Consider the following 21,615-nt stretch of genomic DNA (forward strand, 5'->3'; position numbering starts at 1 on the left):
GGTGGTGCCAGTCCCAGCCTCGCGGGGATGGGGGACCCGGCCCTGCCGGCACGGGGAGGACGGGGAGGGGGGACGGGGGGGCTGGCTCCAGAATAAAGTTTATTTATTCTAGTGCCTGGCTCGTTATTCTTGTGGGGGTACCGGGGGAGGACGGGGAGCTGGGGTGGGGACATGGTCAGGCTGTGGCACTCCAAGTCTTCTTTGACAGGGGGGTGTTCTTTGCTGCAGGAGGGCAGCTCAGGGCTCCCCATATTGCTCTCCCTGTCTGGTCATCCCCAAAGACTGGGACAGAACCCTTTGGGGTCTCCCCAGTATCCTGAAGCTCTGATCTTCCTGCCCTTGAGGCCACAGTCATGTCCCTCTACGCCAGGGGCCAGCCCTGATGCATTTGTGACACTCCCAGATCAGTTTTGGGAGCAGTCTGGGGTTTGGGAGCAGCCCTGGCCCTCCCATGCCAGGCTTGGGGGGATCAGAGGTGTTCCTGCCACTGTGCAGGGATGGGACCTGTTTATTTTCTTTTTGTCCGTATTTTTTTTTTCCAGCAGCTGCCGGGTGAGCCCCGTGTCCGCCGCCCACAACAGGAACCGGGGGGCACCGGGGGCACCGGGGCACGGCCCAGCCCGGCCCGGCGAGGGCCGAGACCCCTCTGGGGCCGGGAGATCCGCTGTCCCCGGCCACAGCTCATCCCAGCCGGGTCACACGGTGAGGTCCCCCCGCGGGTGGGGTCCCTCCGCAGCCCCCCCGGGCGCCGGGCCCCGCTCCTGCGGGCGGCGGCAGCAGCCGGGCCGGGCCGGGGGCCCCTTGCGCAGGAGGTGGGCGAGCTCGGCCAGGCTGAGCAGCGCCGACACCAGCCCCACCACGAAGTAGAAGTGGATGAAGACGGTTTTCTCGGTGGGCCGGGAGACGAAGCAGTCGACGCGGTGCGGGCAGGGCCGGCGGCGGCACACGAAGAGCGGCTGCACCCTGAAGCCGTAGAGCAGCGCCTGGCCCAGCAGGAAGCCCAGCTCGGCGGCGATCCGAGCCACCACGCTGCCCACGTAGAAGGGCTGCAGGCGGCGGGCGCGCTGGCCCGGAGCTCCCCCGCGGCCCGGCTTGGCCGCCTGGTGCACGGCGAAGATGACGAAGAGAGCGGCGGGCGCCGAGAGCACGACGACGTGGAAGACGAGGAAGCGATAGTGGGAGATGGGGAAGGCGGCGTCGTAGCACACGGGTTTGCAGCCCGGCTGCTGCGTGTTACACACGAACTCCTCCTGCTCGTCCTCGAAGACGTCGCTGCCCACGGTGGCCAGGACCAGGATGCGGAACAGGAGCATCACCACCAGCCAGAAGCGGCCCACCATGGGCGAGTGCTCCTGCACGGCGTCCAGCAGCGAGCTCAGGAAGCCCCACTCGCCCATGGCCGCGCTGCGGGAGCGGGGTCAGCGCTGGGGGGACGCGGTGACCGCCGGGTCGGACCCTGGTGGCAGCACGGTCCCTCCAGCTCTCCATCCTCCCGCCATTCCCGAACGCACCACGGCGTGCCCGCTCCCCAGGCACTGCCAGGGGTGTCCCCAGGCACCCGCTGTGCCCAGGACTCGCTCCCCCAGGGATGGCTCCAACAGGGCAGGACCAGCAGGTTCCCCATCCCCGGTGCCCCTGCACAGCTCGGCCTGGCTGAGCTGTGGCTCCCCATAACAGCCCCGTACCTGCGCGGGCTGCGGTCCACGGTGTGCCAGCGCTGCTGGCAGCGGCTGTCCAGGGCCGTCCAGGACTGTCCGGTCTCTTTGTCCAGCTGGGATGGGATAATGGTCCCACAGCCACGCCTGGAGTCCTTTTAAAGGGACAGAGCGCCCGCAGGGGCGCCTGGAGGGAGGGAAGGGCTCAGCGCTGCCGGTGGGGCTCAAGGACAAAAGCTGCCCTGCCCAGGTTGAGAGAGGAGTGGTGGCCACCTCAGTGCAGAAATGCCCCCAAACTTTGTCCTTCCCAAACCCACAGGGCCTTTGGGTCCCCAGGCTACAGCACTGGACCCCAAAAGACCCCCCCATCACCCCCTGATGCATCAGAGCCTGGGTACACCCATGCCCTGCAGTGCCTGGGGGATGCTCACAGCTGGCACCATCCCTTTCTGCCCCAGCACGCTGTGCCAGGGCTGTTGGGGGGTCCCATGGATCTTCCCCGGTTGTCCCTAACTCCAGCACGTGTAGACTAATCCCTACAAAATCCTGTGTGGCACAGCCAGGGCTCCTGCCAGCATTTGGTGAGCCCTCAAATCCTCTTTCCAGTAATGGGAGCTGAACCCAGGACAGCACAGGTCATCCTCAGATCCCCCTCATGCAATGCCCAGGGTGGGTAAGTGCCTGATGCCCCAGAGCCCAGCTCCCATCCAACATCCCCAGTTTTGGGATGGGAAACTCCTGGTATTGACTCCGTGCTGCACTCTGTGTTCCCAGAGCTCTCCATGCACCTGAGGGTGATGCCAGAGCTCAGAGGGCAGCCCCACAGCCCACCCGTGGCTCTGTCCTGGGTGTTGTGCAGCAAGAGGAGCTGTAAATAGCCCGGCCCGTGCAGGGGACGCGCCGGAGACGCTCTCCAGAGCCAGTGGAAAATCTGACAGAGCTTTCCACACTTGACTGGGTTCCAGCAAAGCACCGATAGCACGGGGGGCCCTGGGCTTTCATGGAATCATGGAATGGTTTGGATGGGAGGGGAGCTTAGAGCTCATCCAGTCCCATCCCTTCCACAGGCAGGGACACCTCCCACTAGAGCAGGTTGTTCCAGCCTGGCCTTGGACGCTTCCCGTGCTGGGGCAACCACAGCAGCTCCCCCCGTGCTGGGGACCACAGGGGTGTTCACAAGAATTCAGCTGGGGAGCCACAGTGGCCACAGCCAGTGGGGAAGTGGCCAAGCAGCCCAGCACCCTCAGAGCTTGTGCCAAGCCCTTTGCTCTGACACAGGGAGGGCTTAGCACAAGCTCTGCAGTTGTTATTTCCCAAAAAACCCATGGTGAAGTGAAGAAAATAAGTACAAACGCTTTTATTAGACAAATACTTCAACAAACAAACTCGGGACAAGAACAAACACAGAAATATTTACATAGTGAAGGAATAGTGCTGGAAAAATGACTCCAGCTCACCTGTTGGGTGGTAGAATTAAAAATTATTGTATTTTAGTACTATAAGATATTTTAAGAGCAATGTATAAATTTTAAAGGATTTAGCATGTTCTAAAGTCAACTTTAACACTAAAATGACCACAAAGTGTCAAATAATGGGGAAGAGGGAAGTGTGGCAGCATTTGCTGGGCACGTGGCTCCAGTGTTCACCAAAAAGGGGATGTTCCTGCTTAAACAAATCTAGCTTATTTAAAACCAAAGAAAAAACGAGCTGTGTTCACCAGTAATGAACAGTTTTGGAGTGGCTCACATTTGGTGAAGATTTCCTAGGCTGAGATGGTCTTTGGTGGGAGCTCTGGAGCGCTGCTGAAGGCTTGTTGTGGATCTGGAGTTTAAAATTTTCCTAAAAACTCAAAATAGATCATCCTCAGAGGATTCCTCCAGGTACTGGACGGGTTTTTTGGCACGGCCAGGCCTGGCACGGGGCTGAGGTGCAGGGCTTTCATCACCAGAATCAATGGTGAAGGTGTCTTCCTGTACCTTGGATTTCTGGAGGGAAAGCAGGAAAGGAATCATGGATGTGAGCACCCTCAGGGAATGTGATGAGCACCACATGGGGACAGTGGGTGTTTGGGGTGGTGGGAGCAGACCAAGGATCTGGGGTGGCTGACCCTTATGGGGGAAAAGGTTCTTAGCCCAAAGGGTGCTCAGGGCATGGTCACAGCCCCAAGGCTGACACAGCTCCAGCAGGGTTTGGACAACACTCAGGGACAGGGTGGGATTGTTGGGGTGCAGGGCTGGGAGTTGGACTCTATGATCCTTGTGGGTCACTTCCAGCTCTGAATATTCCATGATTTTATGACCCTCCTCTTCCCCATTCCCCACACCCAGGTAGAGGTTCAACCTCCAGCTTTTCCTGACAGAAGAACCCACCCCACGCTCTCGGGTTCCCTCATTGCACAAACCTTTGATACAACAGATTTGGCAGGCTTGGAGCCAAAATCTGAATCAGAATCCGAATCCAAAGAGCTTTGCTGCCTCTTCACAGCCTTCCTCCCCTTGGCATTGTCACCCTCGCCACGCAGAGGTCCCTCCTTGGCTGCTGGCTTGGCTTTGGGTGCAGCCTTTTTTTTGGCCAGGATATCCATGATGGAGGGCTGGTTGTCTGGAACAGAGCACGGTGTTAAACCCCTGTTTCACTCCTCTCTCCTTCCCAGTTTGGGAATTACTTCCAACAGAAACAGGCTCCGTGCTGCCGCGGGGTCAGCGCACAGGTCGGCTCCGTTTGAAGCTGGGTTTTCTAGAAAGATCTTTCCTCCACAGATGGTGAGGAATGAGGTTGTTTATCTGCTCAGTTCCGCTACATTTAGAGGATCAAATGAAAGCGTCCCCAAAGCAATTTACAGACTATTTCAGATTGAAAAGTCCTGATCTCTCAAGGCTCCATAACCCATCTCAGACCTTCAAAATCCTGCACAGCAAGGAAGGAATTTCCCAAACACTCAACTCATTCCTTCTTACCTATATTTTCACTTTTTAAAAGAGCATCTTGAAGCACAGCTCATTTCAGGCTCTTTCTGAGTGATAACACGCGTTCTCAATTTAGGAGTGGAAGTAACACTATTTTCCTGCTGGGATCAACACCGAGTTGATTCCATTTGGAATATACAAAACAGTGTCAAAGTCTGGGGTTTAAAAATCCCTGAGTCAAATCTGGAGATGGATGAGCTGGATCCAGCACTGAATAGATCAAACTACCCCCAAAATCTTCCCTGCTTTCTTCCCAAAAAGACACGAAGTAGGACATTGACTGCAAGACACAAATTCCACTCGGATTATCCCTGCCAAGTATTACATAGCACTGTAGGAAGCATTCACTTTTCCTGTTCCCAAACTAAAATTCCCTCCCTCCTAGCATGTCCAACATGAACTAGAACACGATATGTTTGGAAACAGACCTCAAACATGACAACCAGAGAACCTCTGCCACAAACCTCAGATCTTTGCTGAAATGCAAACTCCATTTGCCCAGGCCCTGGAACACCAAGCGAAATCACTGGGACTGTTTCCCACAGGAATTATAATTGTTCTCTAAAACTGATGTTTCTGAGCTGCCCTTACCCTTGGTGGCTCCAGCCTTCTTGGCTGCTACAGTTTTTTTGGGCACAGCCTTGGTGCTCGGAGCTGGGACGGATGGAGCTTCAGGAGCCTGGCTCACCTTGTTCTCAGGGACATCTTGGGCTGGAATGGGATAAGGAAAGCAGAAAGTCAGCCTGAAACAATCAAATTATCCCCTCTGCTCTTCCCTGTGCACTGCTGAGGGATTATAGAGCAATCCACGTGGTTTAAGAGGTCTCACACTCACCAGGAACAGCACTTGGCACTGCCTTTTGCTTGGGAGCTTTTGCTGCTTTTTCAGTGGTTTCCCTGGAAAACAAAACCCCAAGTTTTTAATTCAGTTTATGAGGCACTAAATAGGGGAATAAAAAAAAATAGCTTTTAACTTCTGTGTAGCGTTAAGCACAATTTCCAGTGATATGGAAAAATACTCACTTGGGAGCAGGTTTGGGCTTGGGAGGAGCCTTTTTCTTAGAGTTTGTGTCTGATTCTGAGTTGCCTTCACTGTCACCCTGGAATTCAGGGTCCTCATCTGAGCTGGAGTTATTTGAGTCTGAAATGACCATGGGCTTGACTTTGGCTGAAGGAAGAACACAGATGTGCTATTTTACACATTTGGCAATATGCAGTTCTGTTTATTTTTCAATATTTTAGCTACAGTTATTAAAAAATAAAGAGTTGAATAAAAACAAGCAGATGCTGAGTCTGCCAGGGAGAGGACTCCAAATGACAAGTGTGTTCTGTCATTTGGAGTCTTCCAACCTCACCCACAACACATTTCATGTGCCAAGACAGTTGTGTAATTAAACCAAATGGCCATATTTCTCTAGTTGCCCATTTCTGCTTTTCCTTGAAAATGTGCACAAACGGTAGAAACATTTAGTAATTTCAGACAGAAAAATAAAGAAGGCTTTTAAAGATGATTTCTAAATGTGATCTGAGGCTCTGGGAGGTCCCTATCTAGTCTCCACAAGGAGGACCATCCTTCTGCATCCATGTCCTCACTCACCTGCTGCCTGGCGAACCACTCGCTCTCTTTGAGGAGGTGCTTCAAAGTCAGACTCTGAATCAGACCCTGAGTCAGACCAAGGGTTTCGTTTCTTGGTTTTCTTTAATGGCTTGAAAGGCAGAGTGGCCTGTCTCTTAGCTCCTGAAAAATATTGGGAGGCAGGATGAACCAGCAAACTTCCATGTGTAGTTCAGGGTCAGTAGTTCAAGTTCAGCTTAGAAATACACTGGAGTCAGAGGATTCTGGCTTGAACAAAGAGAAATAGGAATCTATCCTGCTTGACTGTTATCCAGGATCACTTTCTCACCCAGTTTTTCCAAAATTACTGATCCTAGGAGTTGCTCACTACCCTCAGGAAGAGGTCAGATAACCAAACTGACAACCCTTTCCCTCTTTTCCTTGGAGGGAATAACATCAAAGCATTTACCTTGCTCATTCTTCAGCTTCTGTGCTAATCTCTTCTTCAGGTCTGCAGTCTCCTTCTCTCCGGATGTGTTTTCATCCTGATTCTCATCAAATTCAGTTTTTTCACTCTGCAGATGCAAGCAGATACCAAACAGTGAGTCAGCTCACAGAGAAGAGGCACATGGGGTAATGGAGGAAGGAGCTGCTTATTTTAGCCATGTAAAACTAGTGGTACAAGAAACCTAAGTCTGTGAAATAAACTGTGTGTAGAATTGATTACAGACAGGATCTATAGATTGGACAGGATCTGCCCCAAAATCAGGTGACTTAAAAGGCAAAATCCAACATGAACAAAAACAGGAACTCTGGCCCCACTCCTGAGCACTCTGGTCCTGCTGCTGTGTGCTGGCTCTGGGGGATGGGGATGCAGGATAGGACAGGGTGGGATAAAAACAAAAGCAAGAATTATTTGGAAAAACTGTTGGGTGGAATCATGTGGAGGAAAAGAGTGACCTGTGTGGCTTCCAGGGTCAAACAGGTGAAGGGATGGGTTATATCTCTCTGTTGGATATGGCTGAATGACACAATTTCAACTAGTCCTATAAAAACAGTTCAATCTTTTTTATCTCCTTGATACAGAGAACAAAGATGGCATTAAGTGGGTGAAAGCATTGCAGGATATATAAAGGCTGTTCTGGAGAAGGAAATGTACTGGCTGTGCTTCCTGTCTGCTAGAGGGTTTATCAAATTCCCAAGACACCTGGAACAACCTTACTTGCATCCACCCCCCTTTCTGAGTTACCAGCCCATCCCTGGCAGTGCAATGTTGCCAAAAATTCCCCTCTAAGCCACCTCCTGATATGTGAGTCTGTTCTCCTTCAGACTGAGATACCCCTACTCCCAGTGTTCCCCAAATCCTCAGGATTGGGTCCTGTCCCTCTCCTTGAACAACTGCTTCAACAGGACAAGTCCAGCTAACAAGGATTCACATTTTTAGGACTGTATTGAAGAGGGTGTAAAGGAAGATGGAGCATTTGCAATGTTCCTTTTTACCTTTACTTTCTTCTTAGTTTTCTTCTCTGCCTCTGCCTTCATCTCAGCAGTGATGCGAGGAACAACCCTGATGCCATGAGGGGATGGCATTACTTCTGCCAGCTGGGCCTTCTTCACCTTTGCTTTCCCTCCTTTCACCTTCAGAGGTTTGCCAACAATCCCTGCACTCTCATCCTGTGCTTGCTTGGCCTCCACTACCTGCAGAGGGGAGCATAAAATAACACAAAAAATATACAAAAGTCAATAAAGGGCTGGTGGATAAGATGAGGGAGTTGATTTTCTGCACTGAGCATTGACATACATCGAGTTCTTCAATGAAGGCAGCAAGGTCTTCCTTCCACAGGTCAGAGGGACTCTTCCTCTTAAGGTTTTCTAACTCCTTTTCCTAAAGGGAATCACAGATAATCATTAATAACATATTTCAATCCACCAGTCAAAAATAACACATAATATATTGTAAATATAATGCTTTTACAAGGAAAGGAAGGCACATACTTTGTTATCCCTCTGTTTGCAGAGCTCATCTTTCTTCTCCTTGGTCAGATACCACAGGGGCATGTTCAGCAGGTAGTTGAAGTCTGGGCCAGAGGCTGCAGCTGATTCGTTGTCCCTCTCTTCTTCTTCCTCCCCCTCCTCTTCATCCTAAATGTGGATTTGAAAGAAACTCAGTCAACAAAAACCCTGACACACATGGGTAGGGCTACTGATCAAACACGGAAGCTCTTGGAATCCTGCTCATTGAAAAGCAACTTGGGCCTCTCTAAGGATTACAAAGCCTCAGAGCTTGGGCCAGTTTGGGCATATTCAGAGGATGACTGAGGCATTACCTTGTTCTGAGCCTCCTTCCAAGCCTTCACTGGATCAGACTCGTACCCTCTCTGGATGAGAACTTGGATCAGCTCTTTCTTGGGTTTGTTTTCTGCAAACAGACATTTCAGGATTGTCACTCAATGCCCACAACCAATGGCAGCTATAGGAGTGACAGATGATCTTTACAGTTTGCATCCTGTGGTTGCAGCTGCTCACCATCCTACAGAGCTCCAAACCAACCTTTCCACATCACAGCTGGGCCATGTGGAAGAGCCTGAACAACACCTGAAAAACTCCTATTTAGCAGGAGATTTGTCAGGGAAGCATTGCTCCTGTACCAGCCAAAACAGTGTTAATATTTTTCTTTGTTTCCATACATGCATTTCCCCTGTTTTAAGTAGTTTTTGAACTTGGAGAAAAAAAGGTATGATGGTATAAATATCATGTGGAGAAAGAAACCCTTGATAGCTTGGTATAGCTTGCACCTCATTAGACATCACCCAGGAAATTTATGCTCTAAGTGCTCAACCACTGGAAATGCTTCAGCTGGAATTTGCTCCTTTTTAAGGTATCAGAAACCATCAACCATGAGACACAAATACAAATGAAACCAGCTCTGGCAGCCTTGGAACTACTTATTACAAAAAAACCCAAGAAAATGAATTTCAGGGGAATTATTTCTCTTCCTGAGTTCAGTCAGACAGACTCGAGCTGCTGGGATTACTGGGCTGCCTTCAGACACAAACCACAAAGCATCTTATGACACGTTGTCTGGCCGTGAAGGCAGCGGAACACAGCCCGGCTTTTACACCGAGGGGGAAAACTTGATTGAAAAATGTGAATGTTGGGAACAAAGATCTGCTTCTTTTTCTAGCTCATGATTCTCAGATGCTGCTGCTTGAGTATCATCTAAGTTTGAAACCCCCAGTCCGCTGAGAACATGATTTGGAGAATTTTTGCAGAGGTTTACAAAGATAATGGAGAGAGATACAGATTCTTAAAAATGCATTTAACAGCAAACATTGCCACTTTCTAAACCCACAAATAATTAACACTTACTCCTACCAAGTCAGAAATAAATGGGAATTATTGCTAAACTATTAAAAAATTCTCTCAAAAATTCTCAAACACAGAGCAGGAAAGCTGCATAAGTATCCCATTGTCATTATTATGTGTATAATACACAGACCAAGGATACTCTGTGAAGCATTTTCCTCTTAGATGTCACAAGAACAGAGATAAGCCCTGGTGTGGTTTGTAAAAACCAGCCTGGGGCTGAGGGGGTGCTGACAGAGTTCAAGAGATCACCCAGTTCTCCCAGTTCCAATGCCAGTCACCAAGAACAACATACCAATGACAATTTTGCCATCTATTTTCTCCAGGATGAAGCGAGCCTGGTTGCTCAGCTTTGCAGACTCAGCACCCAGCATCCCAATGAGCCATTCCTTCCTCAGATTGTAATATCGGAGCCGGAGTTCAAAGAACTCCTTAAGAATATCCTGGGGAGAGTCGTATTTCTTGAGAAAGCCGACATGGTCAAAAAGAACCTGGAAGGAAATGAAAGAACACAGGTGTTATGATGATAAAACTGATTCCAAACCCACTGAAAGTTACCTGTAACACAGGCGTGATGGTACCACTGAATTATTAATTATTAATCAACAAATTGTCAAATTTCAGTGTTGCTCAAGAAACTACTTCAGTTTGTGAGCACAGCAGCAGAGACAGTTTTAGAATTTCAGTGTTCTTGAATACAAGCAGTAGAGTTAAGGTTACTTGAATCTTAGAGCTCTGTGCAGGACAAACATCTCGCATCAAAGCTTCACACATTGTCAGGAACCAGACGTTCAGTGCCCCTGCTGCTGGCTCACAGAGCTCTGCAAACTGTAATTTCAGATCATTTTGCCTCCTTCAGGCAAACCATCCACTCTGGACCCACTCCTAAGCCAGGCTCTTGACCTTTGAAAGCTGATTTAAAACCAGTAACAGCAAAAAAATCAAAGGGAATAGGTTACTGCCAAAGAGGATTTTTGTTTCACGCAACGACTGCAGCTGTCCACAGAGTCTGAGTTAAACCAAGAAATTCCTTCAGCAAAATCTGTCACGTACCATGGAGTTGCATGTTAAACTTGTTTGGAGTTTGAAGACTTTATGCAGCCCCACAGCTTCGGCTTCTGCTAGTTTATCTTCAGTCATCTTCACCACAAACCTCACAGTGGTGTCTGTGTGATATTCTTTGTAGTCTGTGATTAGAGGAGGGGTCTTCTCAGTCCCATTCAACATCGGCTCCAGAACCTGCTCTTTATATGTCTGAGGAAAGAAACAAAGTCAGATCCAAAACCCACTACTCTTTAAAGAGCAAACTGTACATTCCCAGAGCAGATTCCCTGTTTATTACCTGTGTCCATGTTCTGACAGGCAGCTCAGTGATCTCGATGGTTGTAGAATCAAGGATGGACACTTCACCACTTATCACATACTGATTAGGCCCCAGCTCATCTATGGTGCCTTTGAAATTTTTGTAACTGGGAAGCTGAGGAGCAAAAACACTAGATTCAGCTTTGTGTGGATGCCTCTTTTTTTAAGCATGCCCATAAAATGCTCAGTAAACTAACAAGCAAGATATTTGTTTTTTAATTATATTATTTACCATTGGCAGTGGCTCCTCTCCATCCATCAGCCGACGGATATTGTTAACAACTTCTCTGATATCAAAGTTGGGGATTTTACAGGCCCAGCCAGTGCCAATCCCTTCAGCCCCATTGACCAGCACCATTGGAATGATGGGCATGTACCACTCTGGCTCCACACGCTGGTTGTCATCATAGAGGAACCTCAGGATGTTGTCATCCATTGGTGGGAACACCAAGCGTGCCAGGGGACTGGAACAGAGAAGGGAATTTAAGCCCAAATTCTTGTTACAGAACATGACTGCCATGCAAAAAGAAACCTCCTTAAGTTTTATATCCATTTACACATTCTCTTTGCTGATAACCACGTTTCCATATTGGAATCTAGCACCTGAATCTCATTTAAATTGTTGCCACTCTGAGCATGCAAGTATAGCCCCAAGTTTTAAAGGGAAAAATCCAATTTGTTTTTCATTCTAATTGCTGTAAAATTGAGTCCTTTAGTACAGTAAGAACTTTAGAAATGCTGACCTGAGCATGGTGAAGATGTATCGAGGGCTGGCAGAGTCTTTGCCCCCGTGCAGCCTTGTGCCAAACTGACCAATGGGCTGGAGCAAGTTGAGGTTGTTGCTGCCCACGAAGTTTTGAGCCAAGTTAATGATGGTCATCATCAGTGCAGCCTGCAATAAAGGAGGTGCAAAGCTGTGCAATGCAGAATGGTTCAGGGGATGGACAAAGTAAGGCAATATTCACACCAAGAACTTGACTGATACAGATGATAAACTCAATTGATGAAATAATAGAGGTAAGCTCAAGGGAAATGCATCCCAAGACCATCTGAAATGTTCTAGTGACCCATGTCTGTATCTATTGCTGTCTACCTGCTCTGAAACCTCCAGTGAAAGATTCTGTCAGTTTCCACAGAGAACCTTGTAGTAGTGCTTAAATTTCCTGACCCAAGCAGAAATGTTATTAACATTTGCCTAAGTCCATCACAAAATAAGTTTTGGGTTTTCTTGTTCCAGTTTTTGAATGAATTATGATCCCATGAAGTCCAGGCAGGAGAGGCAGAGTGACCAACATCAGATTAAATTAATACTGAAGAATTAATTGTGGAAACAGCTGAACAGCAACTTCCCTTTGTACACACTCAAACATCTAATTCTGCTTTAGAGGCATTGTAACTCACACCAACAGAAGGGCTTTTTGCCTTTTAAAGTGTTTTGCACACCCAGGCAGGTTCTTACCTCACCATGATGGTATGAGGACATCTCAGCTACAGAACCAGCCAGCTGAGCAACCTTCACCTCCCGCTTATCGTTCCGTTTGAAACAGGTGAACAAAACCTTCCTCTGGCCTGGCTTCAAACCTGTGTGAAAATAGAAAAGACCTCATGGTTAGAACATGTGATGTGATGCACTTGGCTCTCCAGAGATGCAAGAACTACTTAAAGATTCTGTACCAGCTGAGTAAGGCCCTGGCAATAATATACTACAAAATGGACAGGATATTTCATCCACTGATGAAAAAACTCTTAGCAGAAAACAGACTTCAGGATGCTGACCCTGACACCTCAGCAGGTTCTCTGGCTCTGATGGGACATCAAACACCCATTTCCTCAGTTCTGGGGATACACCATGCAGAATCATGACTTAAAAATCACTTACCATCAACCAGTGATGGGATTGATCTCTCATTATCTGAATTTGAGAACAGCACTAACTCCTTGTTGATGAAGTCATTGTATGTCAGGTAATCAGTGTTTTTCCCATACAGGTATTCCTAACAAAAAAAACCAGAGGAGATTGCCTTAATTTTAACAGGGCCTAATAATTTTCTTGGTTAGTTTCACTGAAATGGGAACTCCTTGTAAGACCAGCTAAATACAGTTCAAGTGATGACACTCTTAGCATGGCAAAGGGAAACACTTCCCAGGATGCATTATTTCCACCATTTTGATGGAAATAAAGACTTCATTTGCCTCTGCTTGTGTTATCATTTTCCTTTTAATACAGCAACTTGAAAGATGAGAGTTAAAAATGAAGTTGACAGTTGGATAATTGACAATGAGGCTACACTGATAAGATGAGAGAAGAAGCTGCTCTGCAAAATCCTGACACATTTTCAACGTCCTCTAATCCGGACCTGACTCACTGAGTGAGCTGTGTGCAGCTCTGGTGTGCTGGGATGAAGCTGAGAACAGCCCCAGGCAGGGACTGGAAACCAGTTTCCTTATAAACATAAACCTTTTACCTCTGGTAGACCGTGCAGCTTCCGTTGTCTTCTATCCTCCATGAAATTAGTCAGCCACTCCTTTCGCTCTTCTATCTTCTTCTTGCTAAAGGCCTGCATGTTACAAAATGAAAAATAACTCAGTTCCAGAACATTCTGTGGTTGTGCACTATTGGATCACTTGAGAAAAAGGAAGAGCTTACCCAGGAGAACAACATGCTAAACAGGCTGATTTCATAGCCTGAGAAATGCAGTAAAAGGGTTCTGTAGCTAAACATATTAAGAGCATAATTTCCACCACTCTGTAGAAGACAGAGTAGTTAGGTTTAAATTTATAGATTTTTAATATAATAACAGATGACTAAAGCAGATTTGAGGGGAAATTAATATTTTTGGGGAAAATTTTGATTTTTTGGCTTTGCCTAACAACTCTGAATATTTAAGAATCAAAGACCAGCTAAGGTGAAGTTCACAGAAACAAGAACTATTTTAATCCACTGCTTTGCACTGGGGGAGGGAGATCTAACTTGGAGAAAACTGCAGCAGAGTACACAGAAAAATGTTGAAGGAATATTTACTATTGTGTCTGAAAATGTCAATTGGTTTGTAGTGATCAGTTTGTTCCAAGCTATATTTAAAGCCCATCACTAAAAGGGTACTCTTGCCCTCAGGTTGAGGGGCAGATTCACCGCTCCTGGTTCAACTAAAGCTGTAGCCTTGGTAACACAGAGATTGTCTCCAGCCCAGAGGCCTCCAAGAGCATTTTAAGAGAAAATACAGAGCACTCTACAAGGTGAAATACCAAAGGTAGCAAGCCAGCAATTAAATCAAGTGTTAGTTACCAGGGTGATCGCAGCATCATCTTCAGGCCCAGAATATTTGAAGCCAATTCGGTGTTTTGCCATATCTGCAAAGTATTCTTTGGCCTCCTTTGATGTGCTGGTACCCAGACCTGCAGGGACAGGAGAGTTAATTCTAATGACTTTTTGCCTAAATTAAGTTCCAATTCAAAGAAATATTTTGCTATGCCCAGTTTTTGTGATGCACCATATGAACATAGAGTGTGAAGACGACTTGCTGAAAATTTAAGTTACTTCAAAATAAGATGTATCACAGAAGTCACAAAAATTACAACTAAATGAGCAGTAGCATGTAATAGTTTTGGATTTTGTCTGTAATTCCTGTAAATATCTGAAATCTAGTTGGAATATCATAGGAGGGAAGAGACTTGGGAGGACACCCAGACCAAATCCTTTCTGCAAAGCTGGATTGCCTGCATCAAAGTATCAATTCTTGGATCAGTTTCCCCATATTAAGTTTTACAAACCTTTGTAGTACTTGATTTTCCATGAGTTGTAGTTCTGTGTATTGGCTTTCCATTCTTCAAACTCAGGAATGCTGTAGAATGCAATTTCTTCTTTGTTTTTAAAGGCCTACAATGGATAAACATTTTAACTGTGAAATGAAAGGCATTTTTGGGCAATGGATCCTCAGTCATCCACCTCATCCTCCCTCAGCCCTCACCTTTATGATGGGAGTAATGAATTCCTCCAGAAAATTGTGTCTCAGAAGAGATGGCCAATTGTGATGGATGAAGTTAATCAGCAAACCTTTGATGTGTGATCCATCCTGATCCTGAATTTTAAAATAAAAAAAACAAACCATATTTTATCATGGAATGAGGGAAATGACAATTGTTGCCTTAATAGTAAATGACTCTGGAATTCCAGCTAACTGACCCTATTAACTTTCACCTATGAAAAGGTGACCACGTGTTAATTGCTCAAAATTAAGAGAAACTGAAAAGGTATTCTTGGTGAAGAAAGGTGTCAAGGACTGGTCAAAGACTTTGAATCAGCAGAATGGAGAGACAATGTTTAGCTGTTTGATGAAATTCACCATTTTACTTTTTTTGTGGCTGAAAAGACATTTTCACTCACAAAAATGTAAAATGGGAAAAAGAAACACAGAGAATTAGATACAACAATAGCAGCACTTAGACAAATATTTTCTTCCTATCTCTTTACTTAAATGCTAATTGTTATCCTCTCCCAACTTTCAATTTTAATGAACCTAACCTGATCTGTCATGATCATAATCTTTCCATAGCGAAGACTTTTCAAAGATTCTTGATCTTCATAGTTCTTTTTATACTGCAAACCCACAATCTTGATGATGTTGTTGATTTCAGCATTTTCCATAATCTGAAAGAGATCACACAGAATGAAAACTTGTCTTTCAGACTCAAAATGTAGCTCAAGAAAGCATAAAATTATCCATAAGTGAATTATTGGCGGAGTTGTGTCCTGCTGGGGTTTTATTGCTGTTTAGAAATGTGTAATTTCTAATGGTTAAATTACTCTAGATAATTCAAACCATTTCCCAATGCACAACATGAATATTATCCCCTCAGGCAAATCACTGAACAGGACTTAATCAATATTCCTACTTAACCAGTGAGGCAGGCTCAAGCTGAGGGAAGTGTTTAAGACACTGCTCCTTGGAGTTCCAGTGCTCCAGGTGCAGCTGCACCTACTCTTTGTACAAATCACAAATCACACCACACCTTCCACCACGTAACTGTAACCATTTTCCAACCCACCTGCTTGTGAGAAGCTTCCCTGACATTGAGGATTTTCCCACGAAGAGGAAATACTCCATATTTGTCTCTACCAACCACTCCCAGACCAGAGACAGCCAGAGTTTTGGCTGAGTCTCCCTCAGTCAGGATCAGTGTACAATCTAAAGAATTCTTGCTGCCTAAAAAAGAAGAAAATTGAGTCAGTTTTCTGCTTAAGAAATGAAATCCAAGGCTGCACATTCACGACTGAACAAGTATAAATAATCTTTTAAGGCAGTTTTTTTGGCACTGCACACAGTAAGTGGGGATAATCATAGTAAATGGGACTGCAAAATGGGAGTAAAACTATAATGACAGGTTTTCTCTTCTCACTTCTCCTTAGGAGACAAATCTTTTGTTCAAGGAACAAGTTTTAACTGTTTTTCAATGAACTGGTTACAAAGGATGTCAAACACTTACCAGCATCGTTGGCATCATCCAGTTTAGGAACACCCTTAATCTTGGAGTGTTTCACAGCTGAACATTTCTTATTCAGCTGGTTCTGAGCTTTAAATTTTACCCAATTCAGGATACTTTCAACAATGCCACAGCCAACTGCCTGCAACACAAAACCCAATCCAAAGTTGTGGGAAAAGCCTCAGCAGTGACAGAAACTTTTGTTATGTATTTTTTACAGACATCTTGACTGCTCATGCACATCAGGACTTACACCCTTAATGAATTTTTCACTCAGTTTACAGGTAGAGCCGAAGTTCTTTGCTTGCAGAGTCATGTTCTCCTTAGTCTGAGAGTCAAAGGTTGGATTTTCAATTAAGGCATTCACAAAAATCCACATGTGGTTCTTCACCTGTAGTTAAATACAACAAGGATCATGCACTGTACAGTGAGGGAACACTCAGCACTGTAGGGTTTGGAATTTTCATAGATATTTTGTTAATTTTGAACAGCTAATGAACATTCATGAAGTGTTAGATGATTTGGGATGTCAAGGAATTGGCACTGCCACCTCAAGAGGTGTTATCTAACAGATAGTGAGGTTTAGTGCATCTACACTGACTTGCAAAGGGAAGTTAATTGGCTTAAACTGGACAATATGAGACTTCTATAATTAGCAATCTTCTATATATTGTCTGCACAATGAAAATGTGTTATTAATTAATACACCTATGCATTAAGCTGAAGTTACAATGTGCACAATGAAATGTCTGCACAATTAAAATGTGTTATTAATTAATGCAGCTATGCATTAAGCCAAAGTTACAATTTGCAGTAATGCTCAAGTTGTGCTTCCCACCTGGAAAATTCTGACACTGTACCTGGAAAGGCTTCACTCCAACTCCATTTTTGTTCTTCTTTTTCACAACATCAATGATCTTTGTCACGAGCTGGTCAGCCACATAATCAACGTGCCTGCCACCCTGAGGAGAATGGGACAAGGACCTGAGACTGAGGCCACTAAACCCACTAAACTATAAATATTTAAAACTTGAAGCACATTCTTTGCAACATTACTTTTCACTAACATATGCACACTTACAAATAACCAAGAATATTCATGTTGAAGAACATGGCACAAGTTTGATTAAACACACTAATGGGTTACCTTTGTGGTGGCAATGCTGTTAACAAAGCTGACTTGCTGGAAGCCTTTTTCACTCAAAGTCAAGCACACTTCCCATCTGGAATTAACTTCCTCATGGATAACTTTAAGTGCATTCCCAGTTTCATCAACCTTATCCTTCAGATAAAGATCCACATAGCTGCGGAATCCTTTCACCTGCACGCAGATGAGAGCAGACAACTGGTTGATAATAGCTCCTATAAATACTTAATTCACATCCTCCTGCAAAAAATCCCTCCTGCATGTGCTCCTTTGCTCTGTGTGATGACAGGAATGGCCTCAAAAGAATCTCACTGGTTAAATGGCATGGAAAAAACCCCAAATATTTGTGTTTCTTTTCAATGCTCACTTACAGGAAGCCTCTGTCCATTCAGGAAAACTTTGACATCCTTTGTGGATCCAGCAATATCATAAGCTCTTCGAGACATCAGTGCTACAATGTCCTTATCCAGAACAGTCATTTTGAATTTGGACAGATCAGGTTGGAAAGTGACACAGGTGTAATCCTCTCCATCAAAGTGTTTCAGCTTCATTTCTCCAGCCTTTCCCATGTTGTCTGTCCAGGTCTGAGGAGAGGAGCTTTGGTGAGTTGCAAGTCACACACACATAACTACCTTAGTTTTTAAAAGCAGTGAGATGGTTTATGTGTTTTAGATATCTTTAATTAAACAAAAAATCTGGTTAAAAATCAGATTCTCATGTTGTCTGCTAATTTCATTATTCCTCTGAATTACATTTTGTGGGTCAAATTTCCTCTAATCACACTGAACTAGTTTTGAAACAAAACCTGAGGGTCTCATTTGAAAACCTCAGGTATAAACTCCTTGGAAAGAAAACTGCTCCTACCTGCTTGAATAACTTCTTGTATTCACGACACCCAGTTTCCACAGTAAATTTTGTGCTGAATATGTTGCACAGTTTGGCTCCATAACCATTTCTCCCCCCTGGAATTAGAAGGAACACAGACTTGTGTTATTCTCTTTGTCCAAAACCATCTAAAAGAATCCAAGGCTAACTGGAGTTTGTCAATGTCCACCCAATCCAAAGACAACTGTCAACAAGCAACAATATTCAACAAGCTCAGTATGCAACTACAAACTTTGATTTAATGAGGGTTTAAGAGAATATTCAAAGATAAGTTTCCCATGTTTGCACTGTTGTTATGATTAAACAGAGCACAGAGACTTCTCTGATGGATTCAGAATGTGATTTTCATAGAATCACAGAATGGTTTGGGTTGGAAGGGACCTTAAAGCCCAGATTGCTTCAAGCCCTGTCCACCCTGGCTTTGGACACTTCCAGGGATGGGGCAGCCACAGCTTCTCTGGGCAACCTGTGCCTCACCACACTCACAGAGAGGAATTTCTTCCATATATCTCACCTAAATTTCCCCTTTTTCAGTTTTCACACTGCATCAAGGACCCCCTTCCTGCCCTTTCTAGTTCAGGTCACAGACTTGGAGCTGCTCAGAGATATTAGTGCACATCTGAGCCTTCCTCACCTGTGACTTTCTTCTCATTGTCGTCGTAGTTGCTGGATGTCAGCAGCTGTCCAAAGATCAGAGCAGGCACATAGACCTTCTCCACTTTGTGTTCAACAACTGGGATACCCTTCCCATTGTTCCACACACTGATTGTGTTATTCTCTCTGGGGAGGGAAAGAAAAATCTGTTTTTAAGGCTGCAAATGGCTGAGATAAGAAAGAAGTCACCTAAAGGCTCTGGGGAAAGGCACCATTTCACCAGGAACAAATCTGTGCAGAGCAAGTGCAGCAGCTGCCAGCAGAGGGGGGACAGGCGACACAGAAATGCCCAGATCTGCACATGCTGCCTCTGAAATGGACCCACACACCAAACCCTGTCTGTGCTCAATCAAGATAAACAGGGAGAGGAAGAGGAAAACCACAGCAACAAAAGAGCTGTTTCCCCAATCAGCCCTCTGTGAGACACCAGGGCACTAAGCAGTGAGAAAGGCTTTCACAACTGGTGAATTAAATTTGGGCTATCTCAGATCAGCCCCACAGCCCTGCAGTGCCACCTCAGCTTTGCAAAACAGCTGGAGGCAACCAAAAACAATGAAACCAAACTTACACATCAATTGTGACTTTAATGCATGACATGTTTTTATCCCTCTGCTTGTTGTCTGCAGCATTGACTAGAAAGGAAAGAGAATATTGGTTTTTTATTGCATTCTCAGTCAAGGGAAAACTATGAACTATGAAGTGTTCCAGTGGAATGAACACGAAAACTCACTACAATGTTACTAATAATCACCTCAGCATGAAAATATTTTGCAATTTACAAAGAGGAGTACAAGTTATCATGGAAGGTTGGAAATGACCTCTGAATTCCTCCAGTGCAACCATCAACATAAAAGGGAGAATTTTGGGCAGAACGAAATGAGGTTTGTAATTGGAGTTTTAAAATTTTTCTTTTAGTTTGTTTCCCATTAATAGCTTGCTATTAAGCAGTGCTAATAAGCTCTTGATAATTTATGTTTAGCTCCAGTTTCTTCCATTCAACCCCCGTTAATAACCCGTCACTCACTGTCTCAATGGATCTGTCAGCTTACCCAGAATCTCATCAAAGATTTTGTACAAGCCAGGCACAAAGGTCACATCTCTGCAGTTGAGGCCAATGCCTTCATCATAAACCCACATTTGCTGAAAAAAAAAAAATAAAAAAGAAGAAGGAATTTGTAAGTGCCCAGGTCCAGCCCCTCTTTTGTGCCATTTGTGATAGATCAGCAGATGTTTTGTGCTTTGTAAACAGTTGCTAAAGAATCCCCGCCTGCACCGAGGTGCTCGGGGGGCTCAGCCCTGCTCCTACCTGGGTGACGAGCTCCACGGAGCCGATGTAGGTGTCTGGCCGGAGCAGGATGTGCTCCAGCTGCGTCTTCTTCTGGTAGATGTGCTCCACCGAGAGCTTCTTGGGGCCATCGGGCTTGCCCACCACGATGTTCTCGTTGGCGGGCTGTGAGGGGAACAGGCGGCGGTGAGGGGAGCACAGGGGGAACACGAGGGGGCCAGGCCGGGGAATGGAAGAGAAAAACAATCGCAGAGGAGCGGAGAATCTGAGGGGAGTGAGGGCTGGGGAAAGGCAGAGAGAGGAGCCCGGGGAGACCCTGAGGAGACCCAAGGGGGGCTGTGAAGGACCCGGGGAGATGCTGAGGGGGACCGGGGAGAACTTGCGGGTGCCCGAGACCCTGAGGGGACGGTGTGGCGGGGGATCACGAATTCCCGCAGCGGTCGCAGGACGTACCCGGAGGGGCGACTGGGGCTGCGAGAGCTCCATGGCGGTGGCGGCGGTGGTGGCAGAGGCGAGAGCGGCTGAGGCGGTGATGGCGGCGCCAATGTCCCCTTCAAACCTCCGCTCGTCCCGCCGAAACGCGCGGCCAATCCGCGCCCGCGGCTCCCTGCGCTCTGCCAATCGCAGCGCAGGGGGCGGGCACACGGCTAGCGCTCTGCCCGCCCTCTGACCAATCAGAGGCCGCACCGCGCGTTCAAACCGGCCAGTCGGGAGGGGGAGCGGTGAGATTGGCAGCGGGATTGACCAATAGAGAAGCCAGAGGGAGGGCGCGGAGGCTGCCCGTTTGCCGTTGGCGATGGGACACAGTGGGACGCACTGGGATATACTGGGATATACTGGGAAACCCCGACACACACTGAAATACACTGGACAGACCCTGTGAACCCACTGAAGTACTGCTATACACTGTGCGAGCCACAGGGATTCACTGGGACCCGCTGGACTGGGACACTGGAGTTTGGACACACACTGGGATACATTGGGAATCAGTGGGATACACTGGGCAGACATTGGACCCGCTGGGATCCACTGGGACTCACTGGGATACACTGGACAGATCTTGGACACCCACTGGGATGCACTGGGGATCACTGGGATATACTGGACAGAGCCTGGACATGCACTGGGATACACTGGGAATCACTGGGATATACTGGGAATATATGTCAGGAACCCACAGGAATACACTGAGCAAGACCTGGCACTGGGATATACTGGCCCCACTGTGTCCTGGGACGAAAACACAGACCTCACTGACA

General features: G+C 46.4%; 2 protein-coding genes across 2 annotated transcripts; both read right to left on the reverse strand.

Annotated features, from left to right (window-relative positions):
- Nucleotides 1–695: 695 nt before the first annotated feature.
- Nucleotides 696–1,397, reverse strand: GJD3 (gap junction protein delta 3). The gene has a single exon (XM_059489454.1). The coding sequence runs from the start codon at nt 1,395–1,397 to the stop codon at nt 696–698; it is 702 nt and encodes a 233-aa protein (XP_059345437.1).
- Nucleotides 1,398–2,997: 1,600 nt separating this feature from the next.
- TOP2A (DNA topoisomerase II alpha) lies at nt 2,998–20,895 on the reverse strand. The gene is made up of 35 exons (XM_059489315.1): nt 20,810–20,895; nt 20,378–20,521; nt 20,121–20,211; nt 19,640–19,703; nt 19,052–19,197; nt 18,397–18,494; nt 17,904–18,116; nt 17,533–17,706; nt 17,246–17,347; nt 16,639–16,776; nt 16,389–16,527; nt 15,951–16,108; nt 15,427–15,552; nt 14,873–14,983; nt 14,676–14,781; nt 14,191–14,300; nt 13,370–13,462; nt 12,784–12,898; nt 12,364–12,485; nt 11,648–11,796; nt 11,137–11,368; nt 10,885–11,019; nt 10,596–10,796; nt 9,838–10,033; nt 8,504–8,595; nt 8,172–8,318; nt 7,978–8,061; nt 7,677–7,874; nt 6,646–6,751; nt 6,219–6,359; nt 5,645–5,789; nt 5,457–5,518; nt 5,213–5,332; nt 4,057–4,256; nt 2,998–3,640 (listed from the first exon to the last, which is right to left on the reverse strand). The coding sequence occupies exons 1-35, from the start codon at nt 20,840–20,842 to the stop codon at nt 3,503–3,505; spliced, it is 4,629 nt and encodes a 1,542-aa protein (XP_059345298.1). The 5' UTR covers nt 20,843–20,895; the 3' UTR covers nt 2,998–3,502.
- Nucleotides 20,896–21,615: the final 720 nt, after the last annotated feature.

The sequence above is a fragment of the Ammospiza nelsoni genome, chromosome 26 (genome assembly GCF_027579445.1).
Source record: "Ammospiza nelsoni isolate bAmmNel1 chromosome 26, bAmmNel1.pri, whole genome shotgun sequence".
NCBI classification, from domain to species: domain Eukaryota; kingdom Metazoa; phylum Chordata; class Aves; order Passeriformes; family Passerellidae; genus Ammospiza; species Ammospiza nelsoni.